The sequence below is a fragment of the Stegostoma tigrinum genome, chromosome 29, assembly GCF_030684315.1.
Source record: "Stegostoma tigrinum isolate sSteTig4 chromosome 29, sSteTig4.hap1, whole genome shotgun sequence".
In the NCBI taxonomy this organism is placed as follows: Eukaryota; Metazoa; Chordata; class Chondrichthyes; order Orectolobiformes; family Stegostomatidae; genus Stegostoma; species Stegostoma tigrinum.
In genome coordinates this window covers 19,802,186-19,819,261 of record NC_081382.1, presented here as the reverse complement: position 1 = coordinate 19,819,261, position 17,076 = coordinate 19,802,186, and the positions used below count along the sequence as shown (strand labels likewise).

At 41.8% G+C, this 17,076-nt stretch overlaps 2 protein-coding genes across 3 annotated transcripts in view; both read left to right on the top strand.

The window, feature by feature from the left end:
* Positions 1 to 5,012, top strand: part of LOC132205981 (tumor necrosis factor ligand superfamily member 15-like) — a 31,125-nt gene extending 26,113 nt beyond the window's left edge. The window contains exon 5 of the mRNA XM_059638176.1: positions 4,849 to 5,012. Within this exon, the coding sequence (XP_059494159.1) occupies positions 4,849 to 4,882 (34 nt within the window). The 3' untranslated portion in view covers positions 4,883 to 5,012. The remainder of the gene's footprint in view (positions 1 to 4,848) is intronic.
* Positions 4,549 to 9,103, top strand: LOC125465407 (tumor necrosis factor ligand superfamily member 15-like). 2 transcript variants are annotated; one of them, XM_048558869.2, is made up of 4 exons: positions 4,549 to 4,873; positions 4,978 to 5,011; positions 6,573 to 6,623; positions 8,288 to 9,103. In XM_048558869.2, exons 1-4 carry the CDS (start codon positions 4,757 to 4,759, stop codon positions 8,695 to 8,697), a joined length of 612 nt encoding a protein of 203 aa, XP_048414826.1. In that variant the 5' UTR covers positions 4,549 to 4,756; the 3' UTR covers positions 8,698 to 9,103. The 2 variants fall into 2 exon arrangements, with proteins under 2 accessions (XP_048414826.1, XP_048414827.1); XM_048558870.2 differs by lacking the exon at positions 6,573 to 6,623 and having other exon boundaries at positions 4,552 to 4,873.
* Positions 9,104 to 17,076: the final 7,973 nt, after the last annotated feature.

Below are 17,076 nucleotides of genomic sequence, written 5' to 3'. Positions count from 1 at the left end.
ATTAGGGCACATGGTATTGGAGGCAAAATACTGACTTGGATTGAAAATTGGCTGGCTGACAGGAAACAAAGAGTTGTGATAAATGGGTCCCTTTCGGAATGGCAGGCGGTGACCAGTGGGGTACCACAAGGTTCGGTGCTGGGACCACAGCTGTTTACAATATACATTAATGATATAGATGAAGGCATTAAAAGTAATATTAGCAAATTTGCTGATGACACAAAGCTGGGTGGCAGGGTAAAATGTGAGGAAGATGTTATGAGAATACAGGGTGACTTGGACAGGCTAGGTGAGTGGACGGATGCATGGCAGATGCAGTTTAATATGGATAAATGTGAGGTTATCCACTTTGGTGGCAAGAACAGGAAGGCAGATTAATATCTAAATGGAGTCAAGTTAGGTAAAGGGGAAGTACAACGAGATCTAGGTGTTCTTGTACATCAGTCAATGAAAGCAAGCATGCAGGTACAGCAGGCAGTGAAGAAAGCTAATGGCATGCTGGCCTTCATAACAAGAGGAATTGAGTATAGGAGCAAAGAGGTCCTTCTGCAGCTGTACAGGGCCCTAGTGAGACCGCACCTGGAGTACTGTGTGCATTTTTGGTCTCCAAATTTGAGGAAGGGCATTCTTGCTATTGAGGGAGTGCAGCATAGGTTCACGAGGTTAATTCCTGGAATGGCTGGACTATCATATATTGAAAGATTGGAGTGACTGGGCTTGTATACACTTCAGTTTAGAAGGATGAGAAGGGATCTGATTGTGACTTATAAGATTATTAAGGGATTGGACACTCTGGAGGCAGGAAGCATGTTTCCGCTGATGGGTGAGTCCAGAACCAGAGAACACAGTTTAAAAATAAGGGGTAGACCATTTAGAACAGAGTTGAGGAAAAACCTCTTCACCCAGAGAGTGGTGGATATACAGAATGCCAGTGGAGGCCAAGTCTCTGAATACTTTCACGAAGGGCCGAATGGCTTACTCCTGCACCTATTGTCTATTGTCTACTGTCTATTGTGTGGAAGCAGGCCATTCAGCCCAACAATTCCACACCAACTCGCCAAAGAACATCCCATCTAGACCCATCTCCTTACCCTATCCCTGTAACCCAGTATTTCCCAGGCTTATGCACCTAACCTACACATCCCTGAACACTATGGGCAACTTAGCGTGGCCAATCCACCTAATTTGCACATCTTTAGACAATGGGAGAAAACCAAAGCACCCTGCAGAACACGGAGAGAACGTACAAACTCCACACAGACAGTCACCTGAGGGTGGAATTGTACCCTGGCCCCTAGCACTGCGAAGTAGCAGCGCGAACCACTGAGCCACCATGCCGTGTGACTTAATTTTCTAATTAATTGGAGGAACAGAAAGTTGGATCTAAAATTAGTGTTTTAAACTTAAACATGGGCGATTATGAGGGCATGAAGATAGGCCTGGCTACAGTGAACTGGGAAAATACATTAAGAGATAAATCAGTCAAGATACAATATGATATTTAAGGAGATATTTCAAAATACTCAGAAAATACACAAACCGGTGAGAAAGAATAATTGAGAGTAGAGGACACGCTAGCTATGTCTAAATAAGGAACTTAAATTTAAAATCAGACTTAAAAGGAAATGTGTATAATTCTGCAAAAAATGAATGACAGATCAAAAAACTGATCTGAATATAAAGAACAGCAAAGAACAAAATAAAGAGAGAAGTTTAACCAATGTAGAAGACCTTAAAACTTGAGCTAAAGTTTGACCATCGTATTTTAATTTACACCAACTCCTATTCATCTGTTCCTTAACATATTTTATAACTGAAATCATATTTAGATATTAGCTATATCAACCTACGCAAGGACGTCATTAAACATCTCTGGAGCAAGTGGGACATGAACACAAGCCTCCTGGCTCAGAGAAATGGACACAATGATCACACCTTAAGAGCTTTATGCCTTACATTTAAAATTCCAAAAGTTAACATTTCTGGCCCCATAACTCTTCCTCAAAACAGGTTCACTTGTCCCGAAATGTTAACTCTGAATTCTCTTCACAGATGTTGAGCTTTTCTAGATTTGTTTTTGATTTTCAGCATCCACAGTCCCTTCAGAAGTTACTTTAATACTATTCCAAATGTTTTTAAAAATGATCTGCCCTTGATTTTAATCACTGCACTTTCGGCAGATGAGGCTTTGAGTTCTGCATCTCCCCAGTTACACTCTGCCGTTAAAGGAGGAAGATTCTGATCAGAGTTTTGTTAACAGTCTTCAACCATGACTTTTTGTTGATCCGAGCAATTCAAGGTCTTTTTGTCCTCTTAATTTACAGTAAGAAAGGTCATGTGGTGCATTGACAGTTCTTCTTGGTAGGTAAGGTCGTCTGGGTCCAAATACCGTCTGGTTCACTAATGAATCAGAGCAGATGGTTCAACAAACAAAAACCGAAACAGCTGGTAAATCTCACCAGGTGTGGGCAGCATGTGATCTGTCTGAAACATTAACTCTGTTTTCTTTCTCCACTGATGCTGCCAGGCCTGCTGAGTTTCTCCAGCAGTTTTTTTTTGTTTGATTTAGAACAGAGAACAGCACAGGCCCTTGAGCCCATCATATTGTGCCAAACTTTTACCCTAAACCTAAGGTCTATCTAACCTCCACTCCTACCTTTTACTATCATCCATATGCATATCTAATAGCTGCTTAAATGCCCCAATGAGGCCGACTCAACTACCCTCTCTGGCAATGCATTCCATGTCCCTACCACTCTCTGAACAAAGAACCTACCTCTGACTTCTCCCCTATATCTACCTCCACTCACTTTAAGACTATGTCCCCTCATAATAGCTATCTCCACCCTCAGAAAAAGTCTCTGGCTGTCCATTCTATCTGTACCTCTCATCATTTTGTACACTTCTATCAAGTCACCTCTCATCCTTCATCCTTCTTAAGATAAAAGCCTTAGCTCTCTCTACCCTTTCTTCTAAGGCCTTCCCTCCATTCCAGGCAACATCCTGGTAAATCTCCTCTGCACTTTTTCCAATGCTTCCACATCTTTCCTGTAAAGAGGTGACCAGAACTGGACACAATACTCCAGATGTGGCCGAACCAGGCTTTTGTATAGCTGGAGCATAATTTCATGGCTCTTGAACTCAATCCCTCCATTAAGGAAAGCTAACACACCATTTGTCTTCTTAACAACACTATCCACCTGGGTGGCAGCTTTCAGCGACATGAACCCCAAGATCCCTCTGCTCCTCCACACTGCCAAGAATCTTTCCGTTAACCCTGTATTCTACTTTCAAGTTTGTCCTTCCAAAATGAATCATTTCACACTTTTCAGGGTTAAACTCCATCTGCCACTTCTCAGCCCAGCTCTGCATTCTATCAGTGTCCATATGTAACCGAGAACAGCCCTCCACGCTGTCCACAACTCGACCCACTTTTGTATCGTCCGCCAACTTACTAATCCACCCTTCCACTCCTTCATCCAAATCATTTACAAAAATCACAAATAGGAGGACCCAGAACAGATCCTTGTGGTACACCACTTGTAATTGAACACCATGTTGAATATTTTCCATCCACTACCATCCTTTCTCTGCTATGCGTCAGCCAATTCCGAATCCAATCTGCCACATTTACCCTATCCCATGCCTCCTTCCTTTCTGCATAAGCCTACCATGAGGAAACTTATCAAACACCTTACTTAAATCCATGTATACCACATCCACTGGTCTACCTTCATCCACATGTTTGGTCACCTCTTCAAAGAATTCAATAAGGTTTGTGAGGCATGATCTACCTCTCACAAATGCATGCTGACTATCATGAATCAAACTGTGCCTATCCAAGTGATCATAAATCCTATCTCTCAGAGCCCGTTCCAATAAGTTGCTCACTAAATTAGTGATTTATTGTTGTCACATCACTGAGATACTGTGAAAAGTGTTGTTTTGCATGTTATACAGGCAGATCTTAGCAAAATGCATGAGGGTAGCAGAACAGAGTGCACAATATACTGTTACAGCTGTAGAGAAGGTGCAGAGAGCTAGATCTGAATTACTATTTTGAGAGGTGTACTCAAATGTCTGATAGGCAGCCCTCCACCACCACCCTCTGTCTCCTACATTTCAGCCAATTTTGTATCCAAATGGCTAGTTCTCCCGGATTCCCTGTACCTCCAAAAATCTATTTCGTCCATGAACAGAGGTACTGAAGGGACGAGGGAAAAAGGGGTCTCTCGTGTCTGGGCTGAAACATTCAAGGGGCCTTTAACTGCTTTACAATAATGTTTTTTGTAAACACACTCTCGATTTCTATTCCCGTCGTCTATCTGATGATAAGTGCACCCATAAATCATACTTTCGTACGTGACAGGCATGGAGAGAGAGAGAAAGAACAAAATATCTGCGGGAACAAATCTGTGACGAGCTGGATTTTGAGCTTAAATTGAGAAAACTGGCGCATTCCAGGCAGACAGATCACCCAGGGTGTCAGAGGGCTGGGTTTCAGCTGCACCGGACTCCAGCAGCAGCAGCATTTCCACACCCACCCACACTCCCCCCCTACAAGCAGCAACTTCCCCGGTGTGTGAGTGGGGGCGGGACTGCGGTGTGCCCAGGGCGAGGTCGGACTGAGTCACAGAACAAGCCTTCCTCAGCTCGCTCCAACCCCTGAAACAATCCCCAAAGTTTATTTGTTAGCTTCCTCAAAGAGAAAACAAAAGGCAAATAATACCCAAATACATTCACAATCAACTTTAACATGGGCGCAGATCGCCTCCGCTGTATTCCTTTGAGCTGCATTTGCGCCGTGTTTCTGCTTGTCGCCTCTCTCATTTTGTTTCTCGTCCTCAGGAAGCAAAACCCCGGCCTCTTATTGGCAAGTTAACCCTTTTTTTCGCGATCTTTAAGAAGTTGCCAAAACTTCAAAATGTGTGTCTATGTGGTGTCCGGTGTAATGGCCCGTTCTCTGGCTCTTTACAGGAAGAGGAAGAAGTCGAAGGCTCCGTTCTGAAAGGTAACACTTTACGAGAACCGTTTTAAACTTCAAAAACATACTTCTGTTGAAGACCTCCAAATAAAAACGATCCGACAAAAGAAAACAAAAATCGTGTTTCGGATAACGAGAGAAAGATTACTGCATCACCACCAAACAACCTTTTAGGGGAAAAAACTTTTTTTTTGGTGATTTAAATAACTGTGGGGGGAGGGGCAAGTGTGAAGTGGCGGAAACATTTGTTTAAAACAACTTGTGACTCGAGTGTAAACCTCATTTAAAATTGAGCAAATTGCAACCCGATTCTGACCCTTTAAGATGAGAATTTGATGTTTAAATCTAGGTAAGGGACCAGGTAAAGGCGCAAAGCAGAGGGTCAGACCAAGAATCCAAAGCTGGAGAAGAAAGTTAGAATGTAGAAATCAGATGATACCAAACATTGCCCTTAAAGCCTTTTTATTGGAGGAAAAAAATTAAAATCCCAAGGTAGTAAGCGGTTTGAGGTGATGGGAGGAATAAATTAGGGTCTTGGAGAAAAAGTAGTTTTCTTCATACGATTTTACAGATCAAAAAAAACATGGTTTCAGACGACAAGCTATACTGCGATTAGAAAGAATAATCCAATGATTGTGTTTTCAATATATTTTTTAAAGTGATGAGTCAGTGAAGTTTGGGCTGGACGTCGTGATCCAGCAACAATGGTAGAGGAATGTACCACATGTCAGTTTTGAGAGAATGTTGGATCTGTTGCAAGAATAAGGAGTGGAGGTGAGGCAAAATAATGGTGAATAGGAGTTTTGATGCAATTAGCTGCATGACTAGAAGCCAGTATAAGTCATTTGAGGATGTGGAATAAGTGAGTGAGTGATGAGTGAGGATATCTTGTGAAATAGGATTGGCCAATGAATGTTAATTTTAGTAGTAAGTGAAAGGAAGTGAACAGTTATTTTGATAGGACATTTGCAGCTTCAAAAAAAGGTTTAGGTTGGCAGTGACTAGTTGATCAATATAGATTATGATAGATGGATATTAGAACTAAACAAGAAATCTCCCATTGTATGGATAGCTTCCTAGTTTAGCATTCTAATTCAACGAAACAGAAGGAAAATAGTTAGTAATACTCCATAACAGGAGGCAATGGCCTAGTGGTGTTGTTGCTAGACTATCAATCCAGACCCCCAGATAACCTTCTGGGGACCTGGGTTTGAATCCTGCCGTGGCAGATGGTGGAATTTGAATTCAATAAATATCTGGAATTAAGAATCTAATGATGACTATGAATCAATTGTTGATTGCCAAGGAAAAACCCATCTAGTTCACTAATGTCCTTTAGAGAAAGAAACTGTCATCCTTATCTGATCTGGTGTGACTCTTAACTATCCACTGGGCAATAAATGCTGTCTAGATAGTAATGCTCTCATCCAGTGAACGAATAATAAAAAAAAATGTGAACACACAGTCTGGTCACCATGCAGCTCTTGTTTGTGTGGTTGAACAAAGTGGGTATGTCTTTTAATTAAAGTTACAACAAAAATATGGTGCAATATTGATATCAGCGATGATTATTTCTTGTTATGTGTAGCTTCTGATTCCATTCTGTATCACTCTGAAAGACCTGTGGCTCATCTTACTGGTAAGTTCTGTTCAGTCATGTGCAGGATGGATAAAAATTCAAGCAGATACAGTGGGAAATTTTGGATATTCTGTAGATAAATTATTACGTATTTTCTTTTTTACATGTGTGAAAATTGAATATCTTTATAATAATGAGTCTACAATAGGTGTACATTCTTGTCAACTTTTAATCTTCTCTGCCCTTATTCTTAATTGTGGCTGCTTATATAAAAGCTGTCATACTGTAATCACTCTCTTTGAACAATGATTGTTAGGTAAATCTGGGCTTCCATCTCTGTCATTAATGTGTACTAGAAAGAAATTTCTGTGCTCCAATCAGTTCTATCACTTCTTTACACGTTACTGCAATTTACTTCACTATACCTCTAATCTTAAATGTAAAATCAAGGTTAGAATCTACAAAAGGTAACTACTCTAATTATGTTCAGCCCTGTACCCTCTCTCACGCCTTAATCGCTGAATTCAGTTGCACATGACTTTGATCAATTACCCATTAAATGTAGTTATTGAGAGCCAAAGATTGAACTCCTTGCTTAGAGTCAGAACTCACATGAGGTCAGATTATAGTCCAACAGGTTTATTCTTTTGGAAAGCTGCCCCCTTCGTCAGGTGAAATGACAAAGGAGCAGCACTCTGAAAGCTTGTGATTTCACATAAACTTGTTGGACTATAATCTGACCTTGTGTGACTTCTGACCTTGTCCACCCCAGTTCAATACTGGCATTTCCACATCTCTTGTCGAAAGTTACAATTTATCACAGTAATCTGACTTCTAGGTTACCTTACAAAACCCCTTGTACATAGTTGAACAGATTGCCTGGATGGTTGACAACTGGACTGAATTACTATTTGTGAGGTATTCCTGAATGGGCCAGTTTTTAAAGCAATACAAGTTTCTCACCAACATAAGTCTATTAATTCATTATTTTCAGTCTAAGTTTGATTCAATGGAAGCATTGTCACTCAGAACAAACAGTTATCCACATTATTGCTGGGCTGTCTTTGTGGTGGTATTCCTGTGCACTGGGTTGTTTTAGACTGGGATTTGTTCTGTATTTGTGATGTTTGAACTTTGTGTAAGTACTTGGCCTGTTAAGATGAACATAAAAGATCCCACAGCACTGTTCATTGATATCGAAGGGAACCTTTGCAGAGTCTGGAATAACTTTATCCCTTAGCCAACAGCAACACAGTTTAATTATTGATTTATCCTGTTACTACTTGTGGAATCCTGCTGTGTGCAGAACAGCATAATTAAACTTCAAAAAGCAACTAATGATCCATGATTCACTTTGGGACACCCTGTTGATATGAATGTAGAGTTATTGCAAATTCTTTATTCTTCTACTTTTTATTTACTCTTTCAAAATCACAGAGGAAGGAGAAAACTAGCAATCAATCCCACTGAAACAATCTAAATAATATAGACATAGATGAGAGACCATATACTGCAAAATTGTTTTTGAAACAAAAACAAAAATGTTTCAGAGAAACCATCTTAGCATCACGCTTGACAATTATATGATCACCCAATTAGTTTCTGTAAAGTCTAAATATTAGAGCAGTCGTAAATGTAATTGTTAGAGAATTTACTATAATATTAAGAGCTGTGTAAAACTCTGACATATTTGCCAACTAACTCGTTTTACGATTGTTGCAAAGGAACAAAATTGAGTGATGGGCCTCGCCAATATATGGAATGGGAAACGGAAGAGGGGCTGGCATTCGTTAAAAATGGATTCATTTATCGAAATGGCAGTTTAATTGTACCTGTCTCTGGACGGTACTTTGTGTACTCTCAGGTTTACTTACGTGACAAAAACTGTTTGGAGAGCAATGAACTCATCACACATACAGTCAACAAAAAGACACAAATCGATTCAGCTCCTACGACACTAATCAGCAAGCGAATCCAGTGTCGACCGAATATGGATCACTTATGGTTTCAAACAAACTATGTAGGAGGCACATTTGCATTGAACAAGGGTGATGAACTGTTTGCCCATATTTCTGATTTGACATTACTAGGTTTTGAAGAAAATAAAACATTCTTCGGAGCACTGTTACTATAAAACGAGACACATTAATAGGACTATGACAATACAAAGGAAAACATTTTTATTATTCAGAAGCATTAAACAGTGTTCTACAAGTTGTGCGATTGAAATTATTACTGGTACAATTTATTGTATATTCTAATATGTTTATACCATTTCAAATAAGTTCTATTCCTGTATGGTGTCTTGGCGATTGCCTGTTAATATGTGGTGGACTGAAGCATTCAAAATGCCATGGCGAAGAGGGTGCTGAACCAAAATCCCTATTATAATTAATATATGAAAAGCAAACTGGAAGAATGTGCTCATATTTACAACATACTTGAATTTGAATTGAAAGTGACTTGGTAATACTCCATTAGGCAACCACACTGAAATGAAATTGAATTATTTTGAACCAATAAAAAAGTGTTGTATTGCAGTTACAACTGTTGTTTGTTTTGTTTTAACACTCTGTCTATAATTTTGGGTTAATGGAAGGGGATCATGTAAACTAGTGAAATTTGTCTAAAAACATGTCTAGCTGATCATAGAATCCCTACAGTGTGGAAACAGACCATTCAGCCCATTGAGTCTGCACCTCCGAAGAGCATCCCACCATATCCCCGTAACCCCACATAATGGTATGATAAAGATTATAGGGAGGTCTGTGTTGTTTTGTTGGAGAGATGTAAAGAGACAATGGCAGCTGTGTCTGTGTTTACAATGGTTTGTCTGCTAAACTCTGAAGTTTTCCAAAGCTGTTAAGAATGTTAGGTTGTAAACAGAGATAATGGGAACTGCAGATGCTGGAGAATCCAAGATAATAAAGTGTGAAGCTGGATGAACACAGCAGGCCAAGCAGCATTCTCCTGAGATGCTGCTTGGCCTGCTGTGTTCATCCAGCTTCACACTTTATTATCTTAGGTTGTAAACAGTCTGCTTTAAATTGTTCATTTACTTCCAAGATAAAAGAGAGTTGCAGGTCTCAAAATTTCATCAGTATTTCTTAGGATACAAGATTCTCTTCATTCACATTGCACTGAGAGGAGGAGGGTTTTTGTGAAACCCCTGAAACGTGGAAACAAAGAGGATTCAGGAGACAAGCAGGAGTTAGAGATTAGAAATCTATCTTCACAGCACCAGTATGTAGGTTAGGATTTGTAGATTGAAAGCAGTTTAATCTATAGTTTATAAATTGCTTGTAAAAACAGTGTTGGTCAATAGGGCTTTTAGTCTGGTTGTGTGAAATCATGAAATCTGTACCATCCTTTCAGCTATCAATTGGGCTGCACTTCTTTTAACCATAATGATCTAATAGAGATCATAATGGGTGTAGCTTAAGACCAAGTTTTCTTTAATATTTGTAGGCTTTGTAAGAAATGTATTTGATGAACATGTCGCCAATGATGGATTCACAATGAATTTTGAGTCGTTGGTTAAAATTTCCATTTTTCTTTGTTCACTGGCGTGACCAGTATTTATAGCTTAGAGGACAGTTAAGAATTAAGCACGTTACTGTGAGCCTGGAGTCACATGTAGATTGGATCAGGTAAGGACAGCAAGTTTCCCTCCTTAAAGGGCATGAATGAACCCGATGTTTCAATGACAATTGTTGCATGGTTATCATAAGATTAGGTTTTTTTAAAATTCAGTTCAAATTTCACCATCTGCCAAGGTGTGATTTGAACATGTCCCCAGAACATTAATTTGGTGTTTTGGATTACAAATCCGATGATTTACCAATAATGCCACCCACCTTCCTATTCCTTAAGATTTCCAATTCATAGTTATAGTCATTAGTTTGCACATTTCATGGTAGATTCTGATTCAAATATTATTAATCTATAATAATATTACTTTTTAAAAGCATGAAAACAATGGCAAACATGCTCACAAATATTTAAAGTATTTCTGTATTGGATGCCAAAAAAGCAGCCAAATCAGACAGTTGAACTGCTGTCTGAAATTAGGCCAGTTTCACTGTAGTTGAGATTTTATTACGACATCTGGATCACAAGTTTGGCAGATTATATTTCACATTCCTTAAATATCACAAACCGCTGTATGTAGAATATGGTTGATATTGGCAAGGTTGCAATATGCGGTTTAATCCTAATTGCTCAGTAAATGGGTTGTGAGCTGCAGGAGTCCAGATGTAGGTATAAACCCACAGTGCTATTCATGGCATCCCTACAGTGCAGAAGCAAGCCATTAGGCCCAGCGGGTCCACACTAACTCTCCAAAAAGCATCTCACCCAGACTTATCTCCTGTCTTGTCCCTGTAACACTGCAATCCCTGTGGCTAATCCTCATATCCTGCATATCCCTGGACACTATGGGCAATTTAGCATGGCCAAAACACCCAACCTGTATAACTTTGAACTGTCAGAGGATATGAAGCACCTGTAGGAAATCCACACAGACACAGAGAGAACGTGCAAACTCCAGACAGGTGCCCAAGCATGGAATCGAACCTGCCTTCCTGACGCTGTGAGATAGCAGTGTTAACCACTGAGGCACCGTGCCAACTTTCTGGCAACAGAAATCCAGGATTTTGACCAGTGTCTATGAAGTAACATAAATATACTCTCCGGAGGGAGAGGAGAATGCATATATTATCCGTCAGGACAGCTGTGTCCTCGTTCTAGGCAGTAGGGGTCACAAACTTGAAAGAGGCCTAGCCAAATTACTGCAATATATCTTGTAAATGGTACACACTTCTGCCCCAAGTGGCTTTTAGGACAAAGGTAGAAATGTAATGGATGGGGTGGTACTCAGGTGGGTTGCTTTGTCCTAGGTAGTGATTGAGGTTCTTCAATATTTGTGGAGTAATACTCATTTAGGCAAGTGGGGAGAATTTCATCACATTCCTGACTTCTGCCTTGCAGACAGTGGACGGCTTTTTGCTGTGTTAGGGATTGAATTACTCTTTGAAGAATTCTGAATATAAATACTCTGTCAATTCGGGAACTGGTCCTGCAGGCTGACCACTGAATGGTTCCAAATTAAATTAATTCAGAGGTAGTAAGAGCTGCAGATTCTGGAGTCAGAGATAACACAGTGTGGAGCTGGAGGAACACAGCAGGCCAGGCAGCATCAGGGGAGCAGGCAAGTTGATGTTTCGAGCCAAGACCCTTCTTTGGAACTGGGGTGGGGGAAGGGAGCTCAGAAATAAAGAGAGAGAGGAGGGGTGGCACTAGGGAAGATAAGTGGGATGATGATAGATGAGCGCAGGTAGGGAGGGTGGGGAGTGGTCAGTGAAGTAGGAGGAGCAGATAGGTGGGAGAGAGGATGGATAGGTTGTGACAGGTCAAGGAGGTGGGGATGAGAGGGCGGGTTGGTCATAGCTGGGGAGATTTTGAATCTGGTAAAATCCACATTTAGGCCTTTGGGCTGTGGGCTCCTGAGGTGGAATTAAGCAACTAAGGTATGCAAGCAAAGTCAATGGAAGATGCACCGATGCTAGAATCTGAAGAATGGCTTAGGTGGTGGACTTGTATTTCTGCTGATTGACCAATAAACTGGCATTACCCTTTTTTTAAAAAAATCGGACCAGCCTGTTTTTTCGATTTATTTAATTAAGCTTTGGGTAGATTAATAAAGGGTGGACTACACCCCAGGGTTCTGAAGGACGTAGCTGAGGAGATGGTAAGAGAATCGGTAATGATATTTCAGGAATCATGAGTCAGGGAGGAATCCAGAAGCCTGGAAAATGGCTAATGTAACCCCTTGTTTAAGAAGGGAGAGAGGCAGAAAACTAGAAGTTACAGGCTGGTTAGTCTACCTCAATCATTAATAATAGATTCTAAAATCTTATCAATGATGAGATTGCAGAGTACCGTGGCTGAGTCAGCACGGCATCATCAGCGGGAAGTCATGCCTGACCGCAAGGTAGACACAGGAGAGCCAGAGGACACAATCTATTTGGAATTCGAGAATGCCTCTGACAAGGTGTCTTCAGGAGGCTGCTAAATAGGGGCCCATGAGCAGTAGGGATTCCGAGTTCTTTTTCAGGATGGCAGCCAGTAACTAGTGGAGCTCTGCAGGGTACATGTTAGGACCAAAACTATTCACAATATATATTAGCGTTCTGGAGGAAGGAACTGAGGGTATTGTTGCTAGGTTTGCAGATGATACAAAAATAGGTGGAGAGACATGTAATGTTGAGGAAGCCGGGAGGCTGCAGAAGGACTTGGACAGGCTTGGAGAGTGGGCAAAGAAGTGGCAGATGGAAAACAATGGAGGAGAGTGTGAGGTTTTTTTCTGCACTTTGGCAAGAAGAATAGAGGTGTAAACATTTTTCTTAATGGAAAAAAGGCTTCAGAATCTGAGGCACAAAGGGACAGAGGTGTTCTAGTTAATGATTATCCTAAAGTTAATATGCAGGTTCAGCTGGCAGTTAGGAATGCAAATGCAATGTTAGCATTCATTTCAAGAGGGCTCAAATACAACAGCAGAGATATACTGCTGAGGCTGCATATTGCTGTAGTCAGACTGCATTTGGAATAGTGTGAGCAGTTTTGTGCCTTGTATCTAAGGAAGGATGTGCTACCCTTAGAGAGGATCCAGAGGAGGCTTCCAAGAATCATCCCAGAAATGAAATGCTCGACGTATGAAGATTGGTTGTACTTGTGTTGGGTCTGTACTTTATGGAGTTTAAAAGGATGAGAGGGGAATCTGACTGAAACTGGGAAAACAAGGTGTGGAGCTGGATGACACAGCAGACCAAACAGCATCTTAGGAGCAGGAAAGCTGATGTTTCTGGCCTAGACCCTTCATCAGAAATGGGGGAGGGGAAGAGGGTTCTGAAATAAATTGGGAGAGACAGGGAGGCGGATTGAAGGTGGATAGAGGAGAAGATAGGTGGAGAGGAGACAGGCAAGTTAAAGAGGCGGGGATGGAGCCAGGAAAGGTGAGTGGAGGTGGGGAGGTAGGGACGAAATAGGTCAGTCCAGGGAGGATGGACAGTTCAAGGGGGCGGGATGAGGTTTGTAGTTAGGAAATGGGCGATTTGGCTTGAGGTGGGAGGAGGGAATAAGTGAGAGGAAGAACAGGTTAGGGAGGCGGGGACAAGCTGGGCTGGTTTTGGTATGGGGGGGAGGGGAGATTTTAAAGCTGGTGAAGTCCACATTGATGCCATTGGGCTGCAGGGTTCCCAAGTGGATATGAGTTGCTGTTCCTGCAACCTTCGGGTGGCATCACTGTGGCACTGCAGGAGGCCCAGGATGGACATGTCGGCTAAGGAATGGGAGGGGGAGTTAGAATGGTTCGCAACTGGGAGGTGCAGTTGTTTATTGCGAACCGAGTGTAGGTGTTCTGCAAAGCAGTCCCTAAGCCTCCGCTTGGTTTCCCCAATATAGTGGAAGCCACAACGGGTACAGCAGATGCAGTATACCATATTAGCAGATGTGCAAGTGAGTGCTTGATGTGGAACGTCATCTTGGGGCCTGGGATAGGGGTGAGGGAGGAGATGTGGGGGCAGGTGTTGCACTTCCTGCGGTTGCAGGGACAAGTGCCGGGTGTGGTGGGGCTGGAGGGGAGTGTGGAGTGGACAAGGGAGTCACGGAGAGAGTGGCCCCTCCGGAAAGCAGACAAGGGTGGGAAGGGAAAAATGTCTTTGGTGGTGGGGTGGGAGGATGATGCATTGGATCCGGAGGTTGGTGGGGTGGTATGTGAGGGCTAGGGGGATTCTCTTTTGGGTTATTATTGTGGGGATGGGGTGTGAGTGATGAGTGGTGGGAAATGCAGGAGACACATCAAGCAGAGGTTTACTTGCACATCTGCTAATGTGGTATACTGCATCCACTGTACTCATTGTGGCCTCCTCTACATTGGGGAAACCAAGCGGAGGCTTGGGTACCGCTTGCAGAACACCTATGCTTGGTTCGCAATAAACAGCTGTACCTCCCAGTCATTTCAACTCCCCCTCCCATTCCTCAGACGACATGTCCATCATGGGGCTCCTGCAGTGCCACAACGATGTCACCCAAAGGTTGCAGGAACAGTAACTCGCACCTCTCCTCTCCACCTATCTTCTCCTCTATCCATCTTCAATCTGCCTCTCCCTCGCTCCCTATTTATTTCAGAACCCTCTTCCCTTCCCCCAGTTCTGATGAAGGGTCTAGGACCAAAGCATCACCTTTCCTGCTCCTGAGATGCTGCTTGGCCTGCTGTGTTCATCCAGCTCCGCACCTTGTTATCTCAGATTCTCCAGCATCTGCAGTTCCTACTATCCCAGAATACTGAGAAACCTGGATAGAGATGATGTTTCCACACGTAGGAGAGACTAGGACCCAAGGGCTCAGTCTCAGAGTGAAAGGACAACCCTTCAGAGCTGAGATGAAGGGGAATTTCTTCAGCCAGAGAGTGGTTAATTTGTGGAACTCATTGCTGCAGAAGGGTGTGGAAGCCTAGTCATTGAGTATATTTGTGACAGAGACACAAAGTTTCTTGATTAGTAAAGGGATCAAGATTAATGAGGAGAAGGCAGGAGAATGGGGTTGAGATACATATCAGCCACTGTCAAATCACAGAGCGGACCCGATGGGCTGAAGGGCCTAATTCTGCTCCTCTATCTTTGGTTTTATTGTGTGTTAGTTCCTTAAGAGTTTTTGAAAACTTGCCAGGCATGATTTCCCCCTCTCGAGAAGTCATGTTGAATCTGCTTAATTCCATTATGTATTTCTAAATGCTCTGCTTTTATATCCTTTACAATCAAAATATGTCTTTGTTCAGGCAAGTGCTCTCGAGTTTTTGAAATGACTTTGATCCATTAACCTTGATAGTTTTAAGGTCCTTAAATTTCTCAAATCCATAAATCAAAGCCTGTTCAAAATCCTTAAACACCACTTCTCCACATCCCATCAAGTATCTTTACTCCATTATTTTTTAAAAATGTTCAGAAATTAAGAGAAGGTTCACACTAAAACCCCAGTTTGAAGTTCTGAGGAAGGGTCACCAGATCCCAAACGTTAACTCTGATTTTTTTCTTCACAGATATTGCCAGACCTGCTGAGCTTTTCCAGCAACTTTGATTGATATATAAGTGTCTGGTTGATACAATTGCAAGAACTACACTTAATTATGGAAGTCAGGAATCGAAGTAAAGCCCAACAGCAGAAGACAGTACAGGTTGGGCTATCAAGCTACTCAAGCAAAGTGGGATAATATTGTTCTGCTCTCATATGTACATCATATAGGATCCCTACAGTGTGGAAAGAAGTCATTTTGCCCACAGAGTCAGCACTGAACTTCCAAAGAGCATCTTACCTGGAACCAGCTCCCATTCTATCCCATAACCTCACATTGATCACAACTCAACCACCTAGTCTGCACATTCCTGGATCCTAGAGGGCAATTTAGCATGGCCAATGCGGCTAACCTGCACATCTTTGGACTGTGGGAGGAAACTGGAACATGCAGCAGATGGGGAAAATGTACAAACTCCACACAGACAGTCACCTGAGGCTGGAACTGAACCCACGTATTTAGCACTGCAAAGCAACAATGCTAATCACTGAGCTACTCGTTGTAGAAATATACAGGTATCACTTGAGAATTGCTGAACAAAATACTTCACTACCACCCCAAAGTATTAGAGTAATTATTTAGCAATAATCTTATTCCCAAACACACTTAATTGTATGATCAGCAAATAAATTTGATGAAAGGATATAATTTGGAATGAAGGAACTTGAATGTAGCTTTAGTGAAAAATGGGGGTATGAAGGTTTCAATGAGAAAGGGCATCAGAATTTTCCTGTCTGTATTTTTCTGTTTAAATGATATATTCTCTTTAATTCTATTTGATAAAAGGCAATTCAGCATACTGTAATCTAGGGTTTATTCTGACATTCTGATGGGCAGTGACCCAGATCTTCCTGTTTCCAGACTGTCAGACACTGACAGCATACGATGCAAGGTGCTCCCGCATTCAAGATGTTCATGTTGACTTTGTGGGAATAATCCAGGAAGTTTGAATTTCTGATTGATATTTCCTCATTCTTAGAAGCCTCTGAAAATTGTTTCCTGCCCTGAGTTAGAATTGACAAGGTGAGCAATTCTGATTTATTTATGTAGGTAGTTACCCAAGAAGAGTTAGACTGGAAAATCCTAGCCTAACTCCTGGTCCTGGGTAACTACATAACTGACCCCATCTTTCCAGTTACCCTGCCTGATTCCAAACTGCCCCAAATCAGCTTTCTCAGCCCCCATTGTTTGATTATCCTCCAACCCAAACTGACTAGCTCTCCACCTGACAACCTGACCTAAATCTCTGTCCTCCCTGACAAACCGACTGCCCACCCCACCCTATTGCCACTCTACTCAGCTGCAACCCAATCCATTTAACCACTTGGCTCACTGAACCTGCTCATTTTTACCCATTTGATTACCTATTTACTCAAACGTTGA

Bases quoted from the DNA above. Each gene is read 5' to 3' on its own strand.
- LOC125465407 (XM_048558869.2), top strand. From the start codon at position 4,757: ATGGGCGCAGATCGCCTCCGCTGTATTCCTTTGAGCTGCATTTGCGCC. The intron at 4,874-4,977 runs GCAAGTTAACCC...GGCTCTTTACAG, and splicing joins AAAACCCCGGCCTCTTATTG to GAAGAGGAAGAAGTCGAAGG. The intron at 5,012-6,572 runs GTAACACTTTAC...TGTTATGTGTAG, and splicing joins CGAAGGCTCCGTTCTGAAAG to CTTCTGATTCCATTCTGTAT.